This window comes from Chiloscyllium plagiosum, chromosome 5, assembly GCF_004010195.1.
Source record: "Chiloscyllium plagiosum isolate BGI_BamShark_2017 chromosome 5, ASM401019v2, whole genome shotgun sequence".
NCBI lineage: Eukaryota > Metazoa > Chordata > Chondrichthyes > Orectolobiformes > Hemiscylliidae > Chiloscyllium > Chiloscyllium plagiosum.
In genome coordinates, this window is record NC_057714.1 from 98,527,681 (window position 1) to 98,546,226 (window position 18,546).

At 38.1% G+C, this 18,546-nt stretch overlaps 1 protein-coding gene across 1 annotated transcript in view; it reads left to right on the top strand.

The window, feature by feature from the left end:
* The window catches only part of LOC122550323 (disco-interacting protein 2 homolog C-like), a 560,369-nt gene that overhangs the window by 445,612 nt on the left and 96,211 nt on the right, over nucleotides 1-18,546 (top strand). Inside the window, exons 13-15 of the mRNA XM_043691048.1 lie at nucleotides 7,933-8,056; nucleotides 10,705-10,814; nucleotides 12,022-12,124. Coding sequence (XP_043546983.1) covers nucleotides 7,933-8,056; nucleotides 10,705-10,814; nucleotides 12,022-12,124 — 337 coding nt within the window. The remainder of the gene's footprint in view (nucleotides 1-7,932; nucleotides 8,057-10,704; nucleotides 10,815-12,021; nucleotides 12,125-18,546) is intronic.

Sequence of the window (18,546 nt, forward strand, 5' to 3'; positions counted from 1 at the left end):
TTTAAATAGCAAGGGGCATAAGTTAACAGAATGGACAATCTGTGTAGAATGCAACCTTATGTGACTAAGTGTTAAATTGTACAGGCAGCACAAGGATTTGGAGAAAACACACAGTGCAAGTTATCAAAGCTCTGGATGAACTGAGAGGCCAACTGTTCAAATACTTAATTTCCTGAAAGTGAGATTTCAGGTGGATAAAACCATTTAAAAAAAAGGCAATAGCAATTTTTACGAATAGGAAAATAAAATGCAAGAGTTCATTATTAGATGAAATTACATAACAGATACAAGCCATTCAGTACAAATGCAGTAACCTTTATCTCATCTGTCGATCTTTATTCCATTATTCTTCTTTTTGTCAACTGCATTCTTAACCTGTTCTTAAATGCTAACATGGGGATTGAAACTTAATTTTAGTGTAAGTGCATGTGCTTCATTGGAAATGTAAGCCAGTTCTGCATAACTATATTTTTCAGTACTCTGTTCTAAATCCTGTGCCGTTAAACTTATGGCCATGTTCTTTGCTCTGAAACCTCTCAATCACTGAAAATCTAACTTTTCATAAATTTGAATGTTGGCATTAAATCATGTTAATAATTCATCTGTTTTAACAGATAACTGCCCCAAATTGTACAATGTTATTTTTTGTCCTTTTATTTTCTCATACCAGGATACTACCAGTCTCCTAATCAATCTGTACAGTGCCCTCTTTAATACATCAATGCCGTTGTGATAGGGAGAACAAAAATTGCGTAGAATGCTTGAACCTCACATTTTTTTGTGGGTTCAGATTTTTTTAAGGCCTTATCCACTTGATGTGCTGCTTTTAATATTTTGTGAACATAAATCCCAAATCTCCTTTGTTGTTTTCTTTAGCTAGCTTTGTCCCATTTTGAAAGAATCAGATAATTGTTTAGAGCATTGTATGATATGGTAACAAAGCAGAATTAAACAAGTGCATGGAATTTTATAATTGAGATGTTGAAGCATTGAAAAGTATAAAGCATAGATTCATCAAGCTGATGGCATGGATGGGAAACTATAATTAAGAGGAGAGACTAGAGATCAAAGAACTATTTCCACTGGAGCTGAGGAAATTAAGAAGAAATGTAGTTGAGTTTGAAAACTTTCCTGCACAGCCTGTGGTTTTAACATGGAATGCTTTGTGAAGCGAAGGTGTGTAGTTAAGACCACCCAGTTCAACTTTGAAGGGAAAATTGAACACGTTTTTTGGACTTGGGGCAGATATAAAGCTGTGGGATAAGAAAGCCATGAAATTAATTTTAAATGACTCTCGAAAGGATTAGCAGGCTGAATGCCCACCTGTGCTGTTACCTGCATTGGTTCAATATTAGTTAGGCTGTCTTGGTCATATCAAAAAAACCATAGCAACAAATTGGTGATTAGGAACAGGAGTACACCAGCCAATCTATGCTGCCTAATCTACTATTAAATCACATTACTGGCAAGCTCTGCTTCAACCCCATTCACCACCTTGGAGTCATGTTTCTTCCTACCCTTTTCTAAGAAAAACTTATTGTTCTCATCATTGAATTTTTGAAAGACCACATATTCATAGTCCTTTGGTTTAGAGAATTCCAGATTTCCACATCTGTGTTTGCTGATTTTGTACCTAAGTGACCAAACTCTAAATTTAAGACTGTAATGCCTTGTCTGGATTCCCTTCTCCAGAGGAAATAATATCTTTCTTTATTGAAACCTTTTGACATTTTAAACATTTTGATGAAGTAATGGTCTGACTCCATTAATTATCTGACTCCACCCTAACCTCGGGTCATCTGTTGAAATCTGCATGCATGCCTCTGTTACCTTTAGACATGAATGTTCTAATGCTGTCTTGGCTGGCCTCCCACCTTCCAAATCTTTGAGCTCATCCAAAGCTCCCTGTTCATATCCTAATCTGCAAAGTGTTCCATTTGCTGACTTGCATTGGCTCCCATTATGGCAAAGCTTCAGGGTTAAAATTTTCCACCTTACGTTCAAACCCATCAGTGGTCTTACCCTTTATATTTCTGCAACTCCGTATTGCTTGACAACCCTTTGATATCTCTGCTTACCCTGGTCTATGTGCATCCTTGATTTTAATCGTTTCACCATTGGCATCAGTAAATTCCTTCCCAACATTATGTCTCCTCTTCTTTTCCCTCTAAGACACTCTGGTAAACCTACCTCTCTGACAAACTTTTGATCACCTGTCCTAATATCGCCTTATGGAGTTTGTGTCAAATATTGTTTGATAACAATCCTAAAAAGTGCCTTGCAAAATTGTTATGCTAAATGCATGACAAATTTTATTTTCTTAAGCAAAGACAATACAAGTGAAGCTGACACAACCTGTCTCTCTAACTTGATTCCTTAAGCCCCAGTGTAATTCCCATGAATCTGTATTGCACCACCTCCAAATCCATTATATCATTCTCAAGGTACAGTGTCCAAAGCACTCCAGGCTAGTTGAGATGAGACCTGACTGAGGGTCCATACAATTGAACCATGACTCTTTTCTCCATGTATTCCAGCCTATTAAAACAAAGGGCAGATTTCAGATAACTTTGTCTTTTTTCTAACCTGACCACTCGGTTTTTTTTCCTGGTATTTGTACATGACCACCCAAATTTATGTCCCTCCACAATTTCTAGTTTATAGTCTATGAAAAATATGTTTGCCTTTCTTAGGTCTTGAACTCCATTTGTCATTCACTTAATGTGCTATACATCTTTGTAACTTCCTGCTCCCATCTTATTGTGTCACCAAACTTAATGTTATCTGCATGCTTAGAAATATGTTGAGGCTTCAATGCACATCCCTTGGAAACAGAACTTGCAACATCCCACCATAATATGTTTCCTTTATCTCTATTCTCAGTCTCGCACATCATTATCTCTCATATTTCCTTCATGTCATACCTTTTGAATAAAACAATACATTGTCAAGCCTGTATGATACCATGGGTGATGGGTTTTAAGGTCATGCCTTGGATCCAGTGCAAGAGTCTCAAACACTCCAAGTTTGTGACATACAACACTAGTTGATTGAAATACATACACATTACAGGAGCAACTCACTACTCGGCAGATTACGTATCAGGAAGAAGTAGCAGTTTTTTTCAAGAAAAGAAAGAAGCAGCAATATGCTTGACTGTTTGATTGAAGTTTGCTTGAGGATGTACAACTTCACAGCAATTAGACATTATGGGAAAGACCATTTTAAGCACAGGTGCATGTTCATAGCATAATAATGCATTAATAAAAACATGATAGTTTACATCTATAGGCTATGTTCTAAATGCATTGAGACAATTTATAGGCATGTCAGTTTGTTCAGCTATGCAATCAAATTGGTGGATGCAATTTTATTTTCCAAAGTGAGAAATTTCTATTCTTGCATGAATATAATAGTGTTTATATACGTCAAACGAGCAAATCTGAAATAGTTTTGCAGTTATCCAAATATTTTATAACATTTATTTTCCTGTTTTGATGCAGTCATTGTGCTGAATTTACTTCCCAGTTAAAGGTGTATGATGCGAGGGTTGGGATTTATGGAGTAAATTAGGTTCTTGAGGCTACCATGTTAAATTCATCGTCATCCTTCAAAAGGAAGTGTCAACACCCTTTCAAGGATGTTTGTCAAATAGAATCAATTGATGAGGCTAACCCTTGACCAGTTTCTCACCGTCCACAACAAATGATTATTCCCAATGTATAAATGCTGTCGACTTTAGCCAGCTCTGTTCAAATTAACGGGTTTCACTGGAAACGTTGATTTCCCAATAGGAAACAGTCCATTCCCATCTTATAAAAAAAGGTAGTAGATAAACATTGGCAGAGCTCGAGTTTGCCATTTGGAAAGAAGGCAGGATAGGGGAAGAGAGGTGGTTGTTGAGTTCCAATTTCACTTACTGATTAGAAGAGGGACTGACCTGGAAACTGGGAAATGCTGCTGTACCTGGTTCAAAAGCTGAACCCACAGTCAAAAAGACATGCAGCTAACCTTGAAGATGATAAAACTGCCTGGGATAAAAGTGGAAGTGGATCTGCAAAGCCACATTGGCTGTCCTCTAGATGATATGGATAAAACAATGACTGACTTTGCTGCTGAAGTTGAGTAAGTATTTGGAAGAGTCTGGATTGCAGAGAACAGCATCAATTCACAACTAGGTAGGTTACATACAAGGGAGAAATAGCACTTTTACTTCTTAAAAACAAGGGAAGGCAATATGCAGGGCCATTGGTTGTAGTTTGCTTCGGATGTGCTTTTTTACACCAGTTAGATCTTGTGATTTTACAGGGAAAGACTACTGTAAGCATAAGGAGGGAGGAGTTGCAGCAAGAGTCTCTCCTCTAAACTCATTTTGTCCACCCATCACGGTTTACAGATTCCAAAGGTTGGTGATTTATCCTCAAAGTGCAGCTTACTATTTAGAAAGGAAACCAAATGTTTGGTGAGAGCTTGCAGTTCTCTTCAATCTTGAGAGCAGCACTTGACAATGTCACCATTAGCCTAAATTTCAGTGCAACTCAATCTTCTAGATTACATTCTTCATCACAATAACCTGACAATATCCATTCATCAAGGTGGCCACAGGTGTGATCTGTTTGAGAGAGCCATGCAATTCATATCCTTGCCAATGTTAACAGGTAAACAAAGAGAGCTACTTAATTATACAGCCACAGGTTTCCACAGCCACAAGAGAAATTGATAGACACGTCACTTTCAAAGATCTGTATAACCTCCATAAATGTAATGTTTTATTAATGTGTATCTAGTGTGTGATACCTGTCATGTCATTCTGTTTGTCAATGCCAGAAAGCTAGCATGGCATCTTCATGAGGTGACGATCCTCTGTACAAGTTCACCTGCCTCGGATCAATGTATTGAGCAGGACTGTATTCATAAATGGTGATCCTAATGAGGCTTTACTTGATGCAAGGGAAGCCAAATTCAATGACAGCCATGCAACTACAGGAAATAGAATAGAGATTATGGATTTGGTGCCAAGTTAGATCTTGTGGTACCTTACAGTACAGCCTAATGTGTTTTAGGAATCATTTTGGCTTGCCACATTTTACATCGAAAAAAACTTCTTTGTTCTTCCATGGTATATGCGCATTGTTAGCAACATTGGCATTATTTGCCTATCAGGAATTGTGCTGGATAAGGTGGTGATGAACTGCTGCCTTGAACTACAGCCTTTGGGGATACCAGTGTGTAGCGAGGGTGACCCAGAGTCATTGAAGGAACAGCGGACCCGTTCCTAGTCAGGGTTGTATATAGGTTGAACAGAACTACCTGTCGGTGATATTCACCTATATTTACTGCCTTTGGCGTCTGTAGGTGACAGAAGTCATGGTGTTAGAAAGTGCTGATGGACAGTACCTGACAGGTTATTGCAATGCATCTTGTAGATGGTACACATTCCAGCCACTGTGGTTACAGAAGTGAATGTTGAAGGTGGTGAATGAGGTGCCAGTCAAGCGAGGTGCTTGGTCCTGGATGGTACTGAGCTTCATGAGTATTGCTGAAGCTACACTCATCCAGGCAAGTGAACTGTATTCCAACACACTCCTGACTTGTGCCTTGTAGATGTTGGCAAGCTTTGGGAAGACAGGAGATGAGCTGTGTTGTTGCGTGGATCATGAGCTTGTTTCATTTGTTCACCATTTCAACCACATGAGTGTAAACAATCTCCACTTCCTTTGCCAGATCAATACTGCCTAATCATAAGTTTTGAAGATTGAGCACCTTAAAATTTCATGATCCAAAAGTTTTCATTCCTCCATCCTCTATAGAGAAATGCCACTCAATGAGTGAACTTTATCTCTCACCACCAGCCCTTCATGCTCAGAACTTTACTTATTGAAAACCGTTCCAACGCATTTCATCTTGTTACTCTTATTGCATCCTTGTTTGCTTATGATTGTGCAGCGTCCAGCACCATTACAATGATTCAGATACTGAAGCAAGATCAGGACAACATCTAGGATTGGTCTGAAATGTGGAAAGTAACATTTGCACCCCATAAATTCCAGGCAATGGCTATCTCCAACCAGGAGAATCTAGTCATCTCCCTTTGATATTCAGCGGTGTTTCCAGACTGAATCGCCTACATCTTGGGGGATACCATTGATCAGAAACTGAACTGGCCCAAGGAGAGGCATTGGCACAGCAGTGATGTCTGGTAATCTCATCGAGGCAGCTGATGGCATTTAAATTCAATGAAACAATGTGGAACGTAAAGCTGTTCTTAGTGATGGTGCCATGCATAGGTCAGAGGCTGGGAACTGTACAGTGAAACTCACCTCCTTGATCCCCAAATTCTGTCCACCATCTAAAAGCACAAGTCAGGAGTTTGATGGAATGCTATCCACCTGCCGGAATGGATGCAATTCCAATGGTATAAGAATCTCTACATCATCCGAGGCAAAATATTCAGATTAATTGGCATCCCACTTTAAACATTCAGTCCCTCCACCATCAATGCACAGTAGCAACAGTTTGCAACATCGCAAGGTTCAATACTACAATTCATCAAGATCCCTTCAAAATTATCTTTCAAATGTACACCACCCAGAAGAATAAGGGCAACAAATGCATAGGGATACCATATAGCCACACATCATCCTGACTTTGAAATATATTGCCATTTCATCACAACCTTCCTTAACTGTGACTGTACCTACACCCCAAGGACTACAGCAGTTCAAGAAGCACTGACGGCCAGGGTAATTAGGGATGGGCAATAAATGGTGGCCTAGCTAGTGACACCAACATTCCATAACTGAATAAATAAAAAGTATTCCTCATATTTTGATAGTTCTATTACTGATGATTGCGCAAATGAGATGCCATAATATCCAATCTATTTTCATGCATCTTAAACGATGATGGGGTTGGCAGGGAAGTGGCAACATTTGAGTTTTTGGATCCAGTAGCGGACTATCAGTGGAGGTGTTCAGTCACCATCAATTTGCCTGACCTTCCTCCTGTTGCCTATTCATTGTGATGTATGAACAGACAATCTGGTTAGTTAGTCTCAAAACTGAATTTTGTCTGGAATATAAAAGGCAAACTAACAAAATAATTAGTATTTGGAATCACTTTGCCCTATCCTTGAAAACTAGCAATTGTTCTGCAATAAATATGGTGAGTCACCAGATTTATTTTAAATAAAGAAAATACCTGAGTGTTTGCAGAGGCTTCCCTGAGCAAAAGTGAATTCCTCTGATCCCTTGGTGCTGAGAGATTAAAAGCAGTATAGCTAAGGTGCAACATGCATGCTTTGAATGGTAATGGATGTGTATTGGTGAAGTGCTGTGGCTTTCCTTGATCACACTTCTGAAGAACCCTTTTCTTGCCGGTGTGTGGCTGTTCATTTGATTGATGTAAGCTGCACAGACTGCCTTTACTGTGTTCCTGCACGTATCCATCTCTACCTCCCTACCTATCCCTTATTCCAGTCAGCAATCCACTTGAGAACTTGGGGACTCTTGTACATGCATGAACTGTAAACCAATCAGAAGTATAGTCACTGTTCCAAATCTGAACTACACAGTAAATAAGGACCAGTGAGGCCTTTCATTGGTTTACTGATGAAATCACATGATGGGATTCCCATGCTGCTGTTAATCCGCCAACTGGAGAATTCAGCATAAAGACTTTGTAATTTACCCATCAATGCATGTGTGAGCTGAATGCACACAAAGCATTGGATATTTCATGACTCATGATTTTTATATGTAACTGCACACATTCAGTATTTGCAAGTGAATTTTTTTAACAGCCTTTTATTCTCCTCTCTCCCAAATAATTCATATTCTTTCCCCTTCCCGTTTCAACCCTGCCATTCCTAAAATTGTGGTTTTGAAACTTTAAAACCAGCAGCAGATGACAAATTTGTTTTTCTTCCACCAGGATGCTGGAAGCCAACAAATTGGTTTTCTATTGGGAAGTTGTGGTGTTACTGTAGCATTAACTAGCGATGCTTGTCATAAAGGTTTGCCTAAAAGCCCAACAGGGGAGATTCTACAATTTAAAGGTAATTGGTTTTCATGTTTTTTGTAACTCTGCATTTGTTTTTTTTTGCTGCACTTTATTGTAATTAACTACTTGGGGCAATTCTAGCTTAAGTTATTCCCATCTATTTCTGCAGTGATTTCAGTAGTCCATGCATAACAAATTGGATTTTCTTCAAAGCCCAGAGGTGTACTTTCCCCAATTTAGTATGATACTGTTCTTCTGTAAACCATAGCTGTTGGTTTTTATAACTCCCCTATTAGGAATGATAAGCAAATTATTAAATTGGATATGAAATTTGGCAACCACTAATGCATAGAAACTTATTAAAGGCATTTTAACATAAAGTACAGAATTAATGCTATGAATTGTGTATGAGCACCTTTTGTTTATTTTTACCAGAGATGGTAACCTATTTAAAGGTTATTGTTGAAATAGTAGGCAGCTAAATTTCAAATGAATATACTTTGAGTGTTTGATAACATATTGGATTTTGTTTGAAATTAGTGGAATGGTTTAGAACACTGCTCCTTCATTTTTGGGATCAAACTTCAAATCTACTCTAAACTCATGGGATCATTGTCTTTCCTTTGCTGCCACAGACTTTTTCTCTCATCATTATTGTGCACCAGGAGTGCACTTGCTAGCACTGTCTGCTGCCCGTGTATGTTACTCTTCCTTCCCGCTTCTTCCTGTTTTCTGAAGCAGACTCCAAAGTAATTCTGCACGACTATTACAACATAATCTCTAAATTATATATTTTTTAATATAGCCTTTGATTTGTAACCTTTCAAACTTGCAAAAAGGCTATAACCGCAGCCAATCAAAAGATTATTTAGCAATTGTTTAACTTCAAGTAATATATGAATTAAAAGTTGAGATAACTTAAATGTTTACAATTTGTTTTTGAGTTCCTGTGGGTTCAAGATTTATTTCTGAAAGAATTTGTAGAAGGAAATTTTGTCTTAATTAAAGTGCAAAAATAATTATGGGAAAAACATAGCCATATTAGGCACTTCAGCATTCTATGAATTTTGATGGATTCAATTTTTGTAATAAAAAGGGTTGAGTTTTAAAATTTATTTAGATTTATAATTCTTCTCAAAACTAAAGATTTTAATTAATAGTCTTAATTTTACTAAATGGTTAAAATCTAGAGAAGTACATAAACAAAAACAAAGGGGGCTCTTCTGATGCAGTGGTACTGTCCTTACTTTTGAGCCAGGAGGTCTGGGTGCAAGTCTGACCTGCACCAGGTGTAATCTCCGAACAAATTGATTAACAAATAGCCATAAATAGAACAATTTATTGACACTTGCTGTAACTTTGCACAAATGCAAGAAATTTACTTCTAAAAGACCATTGGCTGAATCTTTGTATACTTAATGATCTCTCAGTGTGTTGGTAAGTACTTACTGCCCTAGAGGTAATGGTAGTGTTGTTAGCCATCTCTTTGAATAAATGCCGCTCATGTGATCTAAGTGCACTCAAGGCTGTTAGGAAAGGATTTCCAGGTTTTTGACGCAATCACAGTGAAAGAACAGCTGTGCAGTTCCAAGTCAGCAAGAGATGTGTCTTGGAGAGGAACCTTCAGTGGTGATGTTCGAAAATGTCTATTCTCCTTGTCCTTCTCGATGGTATGGTTGTGGGTTTGGAAAATGCTGTGGAAGGAAACAAGTGGCGTCATTCATTTTGGACATGGTATTCTGTGCCAGAAATGGAGAAACTGAATGCCTAATGTGATATAAGAAGTGCCAGTCATGTGGGATGCATTGTCTTGGATGATGTCGAGCTTCTTGAATGGAGATGCAACACTATTATCCAGGCAAATGGAGTGTATTCCATCACACTCCTGATTTGTGCTTTATCGATAGTAGACGTGCTTTGGTGATTGACTATTCACAGCCATTGATCTGCTATTGTAGCATTTATATTGCTAATCAAGTTCAGTTTCTGGTCAGTAGTAATCCCCAGGCTGCTGTTGGCAGATGATTTAATCATGGTAATACTTTTGAGAATGAAGGAATGGTAGTTAGATACTGTCTTATTTAAATGGCCTTTACCTCACAGCTGTAGCAAGTCACATCCACACCAGACTTATCAACTGAAGGTTGTTCAGTTCTTGCAATGGTCACGAGCTGCTTCAGGGATCTCCTGGGATTGAGATGATTGACATCCAATAACCACAACTGTCTTTATATCTGGTTTAAATCCAACGAGTGCAGAGTTTTCCCTCAGATTTCCATTTACTCCAAATCCATTGAGCTTCAGAATGCTGCACTCAGTTAAAAGCTGCCTTTATGTCAATGGCATTCACTCTCATCTCACTCTTGAACTCAACTTTTTCATCTGAGCTTGGACCTGACTTCAATGTAAGTGTGGAACCGAGTGGTCCTAATTGATTCTCTGTTTGAGTTATACGTCAACTTATCGTTGTTGTAAGCCTGATTAAATGACACTGTTGACACCTTCTGTCACCTTGCTGAAGATCAAGAGTAGAGTGATAGGAAGGCAATCAGCTAGATTGCATTTGTCTTGCTTTTTTTGGAACAGTAGCTTATTAATATTAAGTGAACTTGTGACTTAAGACTCTGTAAAGTTTCTAGATCACTCCATTTGGGATAGCTCACTTCACCCTGCAATGAGTTGATTTATTTTTTGTCACTTTAGGTTGGCCACGGTTGCTGTGGTTTGTAACAGAATCTAAGCACCTATCTAAGCCACCCCGGGATTGGTTTCCTCATATCAAGGATGCAAATAATGACACTGCGTACATTGAGGTGAGAACAACTGCAGTGTTGAAACAAAATGTTTCCTAAATAATTGACTTGAGTAATAAATGTGCATCACGAGTTTCCATTTGTTTTGGCTTAAAACAGAATTAACTTTAATATCTTTAAGACTGTTGAAAATTATGTTTATATTAATACGAATTGCAGAATCAGTCTTTGCCCTCAAGCTTAAAAAAGGGTAAGGAAAGGGAAAGATATCACACTGCTGACTATGTTATGGACTTAACCAACATTGTGAGCATGCTTACAGGCTTGACCTTTTCATTCTAGCCTGCTCTCCATGTGGATAACATTGTTTGGAGAAGGAGAGAAGCTGGGATTCTAGAAGCATGACTATTCAAATGAAACAAATGAGCCACCCTCACTTAAACACTTGATGATGACTCATTAGTGAAACCCATTTCAAGGTCTGACTTTCTTTGCATGAGAAAGGATGAAGCTGTCTCAGCAAACAAAACTCCTACTTTTTATTATGTCTCAGTGGAAAGACAATGGTGTATTACTGAGCAGAATATCAGAGGTGGCAACAGTCACCATCAGTCACATTTAATTTAGAAATATGAACCTCAAGTTTTAACGTTTTAGAGAAAAATTGTCAAACAATTGTAACATCAGAAACATTCTCTTTTATTACCATCTCACACGTATAAGATACTTTGAAACATTCAATGGAATGGGGCTGATTACTTCCTTTAAACTTCCTTTAAATCTGATGTAATTTTTTTTGTAATTAATCTTGCTTTTTCTACAATAACAACTTACATTTACACAGTACCTTTAAGAGAACAAAATTAATGATATTTTATCGTAAGTTTAGGAAAACTTAAAATAAAACATTTTATTGCTGTATTCAGGTTCTGCTGTAAATGGAGTTGTAGAGAATTATATTTGATGTTCTTGGGATACTTTGGATACTGTTGATTATGATCTACACAGAAATATCACTAATAACGTAAAGAAGAATTAGTTTTTGGGATACCATACCAATAAGAGCCAAAAAACTGCAAGCAGTATGCCATTGAATGCAGCATTTCGATGTTTCTATTATGAGCTCCAACTGCTGAATTTATTGTTCTCAGCTCTTCTTATGTTGCTAAATGTATGATAAAGTTATCTAGCAACGCATCCTCAAAGTACTTAGTATGATGTGAGCACTACCACTCCTTCAATTGTTTTGGTCTGTTTTTATTATTAGTACAAGACATGTAAAGATGGCAGCGTGCTAGGTGTGACTGTGACACGAATTGCACTCTTGACTCATTGTCAGGCTTTGACTCAGGCCTGTGCATATACAGAAGGTAAGGTTTTCTTTACTGTCTCATATTTATTACTCAAAATAAAATATTGGCTGGAATATATTTTGTCTTCTATAAGTAATGGGATAGTAATGTTTTTGCCATGAAATAGTGGACCTCTTAGATTTTGGTTGTTTCAGTTTAAATTAGTATATTTATATATTGAAGGAAAATAACGTAAAGTTGTGCTGATCAATTATGAGTTTCATAGCTTTTATAGATTTTGGCCACCATGTGTTCCTTTCACAATGCTCTATTTCCTTTTCCCCATTTACATTTCTTCTGTTTTCATTTCATTGTATGCATTCCAGTGTTTTTATTATTGTTTGTACACATACAATGAAAATAATCTCAAGTGGGGGAGGTGTATAGACACACTGTGAAATGCCGGTTTGACTACTTCAGTCTGATGGGTTAAGCAGTGGGATATTGTTTTGAGTTCTGGTTCGTCATTAACACTAGCTGATATCAGGATCAGCTTTGATGTCCACACTGTTGATACCCTGTCAAGGCTTGCTCAGCTCACATAAAGTGTGGTGCCATTTGACCAGGTCAGCAGAGACCGTCTGGTTTTTCAAACAAGTAAGATAACCAAAATCCAGTGCCTTTAGGAAAGGAGGAGTGTAGACAAAATTGGCAAAATAAGAAACACTGAAAAAAACACACAAGGCTTGATTGTGGAACCCAAGAGATGATCTTGATTTGATTAAACTGCAGGCCAGCAGCAGATGCATTGACAGAGGTTCATAATGACTTGCTGATCCACTGTTTCCATTTGTACTTAAATCTGAAGATCTTGCTGAAGTGATTTGCTGTCTGAAAATAAATAAGCCCTAATGTAGAAATTATTTTTGTAGATGCTGCCATTCTTCAAGGTGATTTCAAAATGATATAGAATGTTAATGTATGAATCTATAAGATATGTGTTAATTTCTAGGTTCTACAAGATCAGATGCCATTTAACTACAATTTTGAAAGTCGTCTTTGGCATTGTAACATAATCTATGTTGTACCTGTTAGTGTTTACTTTCAATCAAAAATGAATGGGAAATTGAAATGGAATGTCCTCTCTTGGGACTCTCCGTTCTCCCCTAATTGGAAGGATTAGGAGTTACCATGAAGCGTGTCTGCATGACATATATTGCAAACTTCTTTAGTTCAATTTTGTTCCTCTCTTGACACAGTGGTGTTTGTTTATTCCCTATTACTGTTAAACTTAATAAAATATTTACAGTCATCTGCCACTGTATTTTCATGAAGAATGATGTACTGAGGTGTCAAAGCAATGTTGAATAATTCAAGAATAATAAAACTGGTCCAGTTATTTTATGTTTGTGCCTTATACTACTTCACAAGTGACCACCACACCTTAATGATGCATTAGCACTTAGCCTCCCACATGAATCGAGTTTGTCTGTAATTCAAGTTATTCGTAATTAAATCAAGAATACTTGCAAGGGTATCATATGAATAAAAATATACATTCGGAATAATGGTTGTTAGTGAATTAACTTATTTCAGGAAGCTGCCAATCACAGTGTATATTCTCTCAGCATTGACGTTATTCTGAATCATTACCCTCCAAACAAAATTTGAATCATCCCTAATAATTCAAAATAAATGAGATAAATCTAGCTGAAGTATATGTGACTACCAGAAGTAAGTTATGAATAAATAGTTTTGAGAAATTATGTTGATTAGAGTGCAAAACAAGTTTATCCATCAGATTCATGGTTGCTCTCTGGTATGTGCATAATTTAGTGAACTCGGGAAGGCAGTGCAGTGCAATAAATTTATTTGGTGTGACTGGATTAGGGAGAGAAAGAGAAAACAGAGCTACTGCTTGTGATTGTTACTCATTGACCCCTGCTGAAAGTGCACCGTGAAGGACAAATGAGGGCTTGCATTGCCTTTGTGGTAGATTGGCCTGCTAATAGTCATTATTGTGAATTGGACAGGAATACCAACACATTAAAGGGTATCGGACACTATACCTGAACAGGGAATTAACAATTGGAGAAATCATAAATATAAATGTAATTCTCTTAATGGAAAGCCTTCTTCTGAAATTTTGTATCTTGATTGTGCCGCATGAAGGGGTGCTAACTGCAAGCAATTAGGTACTGGAGAAGTCTCTGGCTTCATTACCAACCCTTGTCATGAAATTTGGGAAATTATATTCCTATTAGGAGGCAGAGCACAACATTTATTCACATTCAAATTTCGTGTTATGTTTTAATCTATATGTTCTACAGCTTTATCCTGGAATATCCCAGTTAAGGATTGACTGACAAAATGAGGAACATTCTTATGAAAGTTTCTTTTTTAAAGTATTATTTCTCAAATATCATGTCCAAAACATTTATGACTCTATGTGGGAGTAGTCCTCTCTGGTGGCTGGTGTGCTGGTATTGTTGAGTTCTTTTTCCTGAGGTCCTTACACACTTGATGCAACTGTAACATGCCAACTTCTGTGAACAACAACAAAAATTTATTAAGTGCAGTACAGTACAAGCTTTGGAGAAGCTCTGCACACTCCTCGCCATGCTTGCGAGGCGTGTCCAAGGGTCTGTCCCTGGAGGAACCTTTAATACACACCTCACAGGGCTCATGGCATGTGGCAAAAACTCTCCCTGGACAAAGGAAACAGTCTTTCCTTTATACAAAATCTTTACATCACAGTTAGTAATGCCCACAAGACAACCCCCAGTCACTCCCTCACAATCATATGCCACCCAAGATGCAATGCAGTGACCACCTCGTCTCCAGAAACCATGTAATGCAAATCATTCCTTAATGGTCAAATCTGTTGCAAATCGTTTTTTGTAACTATAGGGGAGTAGCAAATTCCAACTGTAATGTTCTTATTGATTTCTGGATGAAAGCACATATCATCCCTGAATGGCAAGGAAATGGGAATGTAAACCTCCCATATTCTGCCTATAAAACAAAGACTCACCACCTTACCCTGGGGCATTCAATTTCTTGCAGGTCAGCAGAGCAAATTAGCTCTTTAATGTTACATTCCCTCCTTTTATCATTCCATGGTAACCACCTAGGTGGCACTACCACCTTCTTCATAAGAATCTTACTGCTAGTTAAGCAAGTTATTGACACACAACATGCAATTATTATAACAGAAATTACTGGTCCATGCAGTAGATAGAATTTGCAACATCCTCACACATGGAAAAACTTAAGAGTGAATTTATTAAATCCACAGTCCCTTGTGACCACTCCATTCCCTTCAAGTTCAGTGGGAATGAGCCAGTCATCTAAAATCTCCTTCAGTAAAGTCAAACCTGAAAACAAAATTCAGTCTGCCTTTGCAAACAACTCCACTGAGAAATCTGAATTTCTTGGATAAGGTCAGTTAAATACTCAACAAATCTGACGAGACATTGATTTGGAGATGCTTCAGGTGGAGGATTACCAGCATATCTGAGTGTGAAGTGCAGCTGCAGCAGCAGGCTCAGTGAACATAGCATTCTTTGATGCTTCTACTCCTGCTCTGCTGTCAAATGTAACAAAGCTAACTGGCTGTTGTGATGTTAGCTTGATCAGTGAACCATCATATCCCTTAAATGATTGAAAGAGAAGGTAAGGCTCTTTTATTGGTTTAATGTCCATAGGAAGGCCACTGACAAAAAGCATACAGACTTCCTCTTCACTGTTGTTAGCTGCTTCAATTTTCATGCTCATGACTGAGGAGCTGATTGAATCTGTTAGATCAGGTTGTGGAGCGGTGGGCGGTGGTCCAAAGATGTACTTTACAATAGACAATAGGTGCAGGAGTAGGCCATTCAGCCCTTCGAGCCTGCACCACCATTCAATATAATCATAGCTGATCATTCCTAATCAGTATCCTGTTCCTGCCTTATCTCCATAACCCTTGATTCCACTATCTTTGAGAGCTCTATCCAACTCTTTCACTTTACCTGTGAATGGAGAAACTCGAGAGAAGATGTTAGCTGCTGAAAGTATCATTGCATTTTCTGCCTCATTCCCTCCTTGCCAAGTTGGTTATCAGTATGGAGACAGTCGCACTAAATTTTTTCTGCCTATTTCAACATTCTAAGTCATCTTGAAATCTGTTACTATGTTCACTATTTATGACATTATTAAATTTTATACAATCCATAAACTCCGAAGTTTTATTACCTAAACAATCCAGCCATTTATAAACAACAATCAATGGTCCTAAAATCAAATCCTCATTCAGATTATTCAAAAATTATTTTCCTTTAACAAATAAATACTTGGCTAATGTGAAGGTCTGTCAGGAAAATTATTTCCAAAATCTGGAACAGCAAGAAAACAACAAAATGTTTCCTGTGCTTTAACCATTGAAAAGGTAATTGAAGTTCAGATTTAAATCTCAAATATTCTTGGGAAACAAATGCAGAATATATTAAAATATGTTCTCCAAATGAAACTTCCCAAATAAAACAGTCACAATTACAGTGACAACTTTGGTAGAGATCAACATTCTTTAAATATGCAATATGAAGGGGGTCAATGAAGTCCTAACAATAATTGAAACAAGAACTGAAACAGCTCAGCCTCAAGTTCGAATATTCTCTAAAATCTTAACAAAACATCAAAATTAAAAATGCACTCTTCTTTTTGTGAAAACTTTGCTTTAAAAACACAGCAAAAATATTTTAATATAATACTCTCATCAGACTGAGGTACGACCACTGACACAATTGTTTTTTGAAACAGGCATTGTAGAAGTTCAAACAAATCAGGGCTCAGGTCCTTCAATAAATTTGTTTTAAGGTTACAATTATAATAATTTTAAAAATGACCTAATGTTGTATAATATTAATGTAAAAACAAAATCTGCCCTATTGCAAAATCCACAAAATACATTGAATTGAGATCCTGATTCAAATAAGGCAAAACAGTTACTTAGAAAAAATTTTCTGAGCCAGTACTTTAACAAACCAAAATATTTAAATATCAAACTATCTCAGTATGGTGAAATTTGCATTGAAACTCCCCCTGACCCAAACTTAATTCCAGCATTTCTCATTTATTTTCACATCTTCTCAATGAAGTTACACTGATAAAAAGAGAAAGTCCTCTGAGTGGACCACACAGCATCGCAGTCCATGCCACTCCCCTCCCCCCAGAAGAAAGACTCGCAGAGTCGGGTCCACAGCCCAGAAACTGACGCACTCACAACAAAAACCCAGACAAAGCTTCCCTGGCGGTTAAGGTACTTTGCTGTAAGGATCTGAATGGACTGACTCCACTTTCTCCTCCTTTTCCCAGTGACGCTTTGTTGTCTGAAAGTACTTTTAAGGGGAGGTGTTGGGGATAAAGGCAATAACTTTAAGAATTACTAAATTTTGTTTAGGTGTTTTTCTTTGTTGAAGTTCCGGATTTCTAACCTTTTCTTATGCACTGGAGCCCCAAACCTCATATATCTGCATGTATTAGATTAGATTCCCTGCAGTGCGGAAACAGGCCCTTCGGCCCAACCAGTCCACACCGACCCTCTGAAGAGTAACCCACCCCGACCCATTTCCCTCTGACTAATGCACCTAGTACTATGGGCAATTTAGCATGGACAATCCACCTGACCTGCACATCTTTGTGACTGTGGGAGGAAACCCATGCAGACACTGGGAGAATGTGCAAACTCCACACAGACAGTCGCCCGAGGCTGGAATTGAACCTGGGACCCTGGTGCTGTGAGGCAGCAGTACTAACCACTGAGCCGCCCCAAATCTATAGGACTTTAAACTCCTTTTTCCCGAGAGGACTTTAACTCATTTCTCACTTCTCACGGGGACTCGGACCCCTTTTCTTACTCTATATGTCTGGGGACTCTAACCCTGATTAAAAACACTAGGAACTCTAACCCCGATTAAAACCCTGTAACGTATGATTCTGAAAGCGAACTTGTCGTGTAAGTGCATAAGTTACCTCAGAGATTCCATCACCATAGAGACCTAGGGGACGAGGGGTTGACTGAGTGGTAGGTTGAGAGAAATCAAGGTAAATCTTAACTCACGGGTCCATCTGTCTCTCATAACCAGCACTCAGACAATCACTTATTCAGTCCACCTAGACACTCTGTGTATGTTGGAATCCCGCTGCTGCACCAAATGGTAGGTTCTTTTTCTCCTGAGGTTCTTACACACTCGATGCAACTGCAACATACCAACTTCTCTGAACAACAACCAAATTTATTAAGCACATTACAGTGTAAGCTTTGGAGAAACTCTGAACACTCCTTGCCATGCTTGTAAGGCATATCTAAGGGCCTCTCCCTGGAGGAATCTTTAACACACACCTCACAGGGCTTATGGGGCCGTGGCAATAGCTCTCTCCGAACAAAGGAAACAGTCCTTCATTTATACAAAATCTTTACATCACAGTTAGTAATGCCCACAAGACAACCCCAATTACTC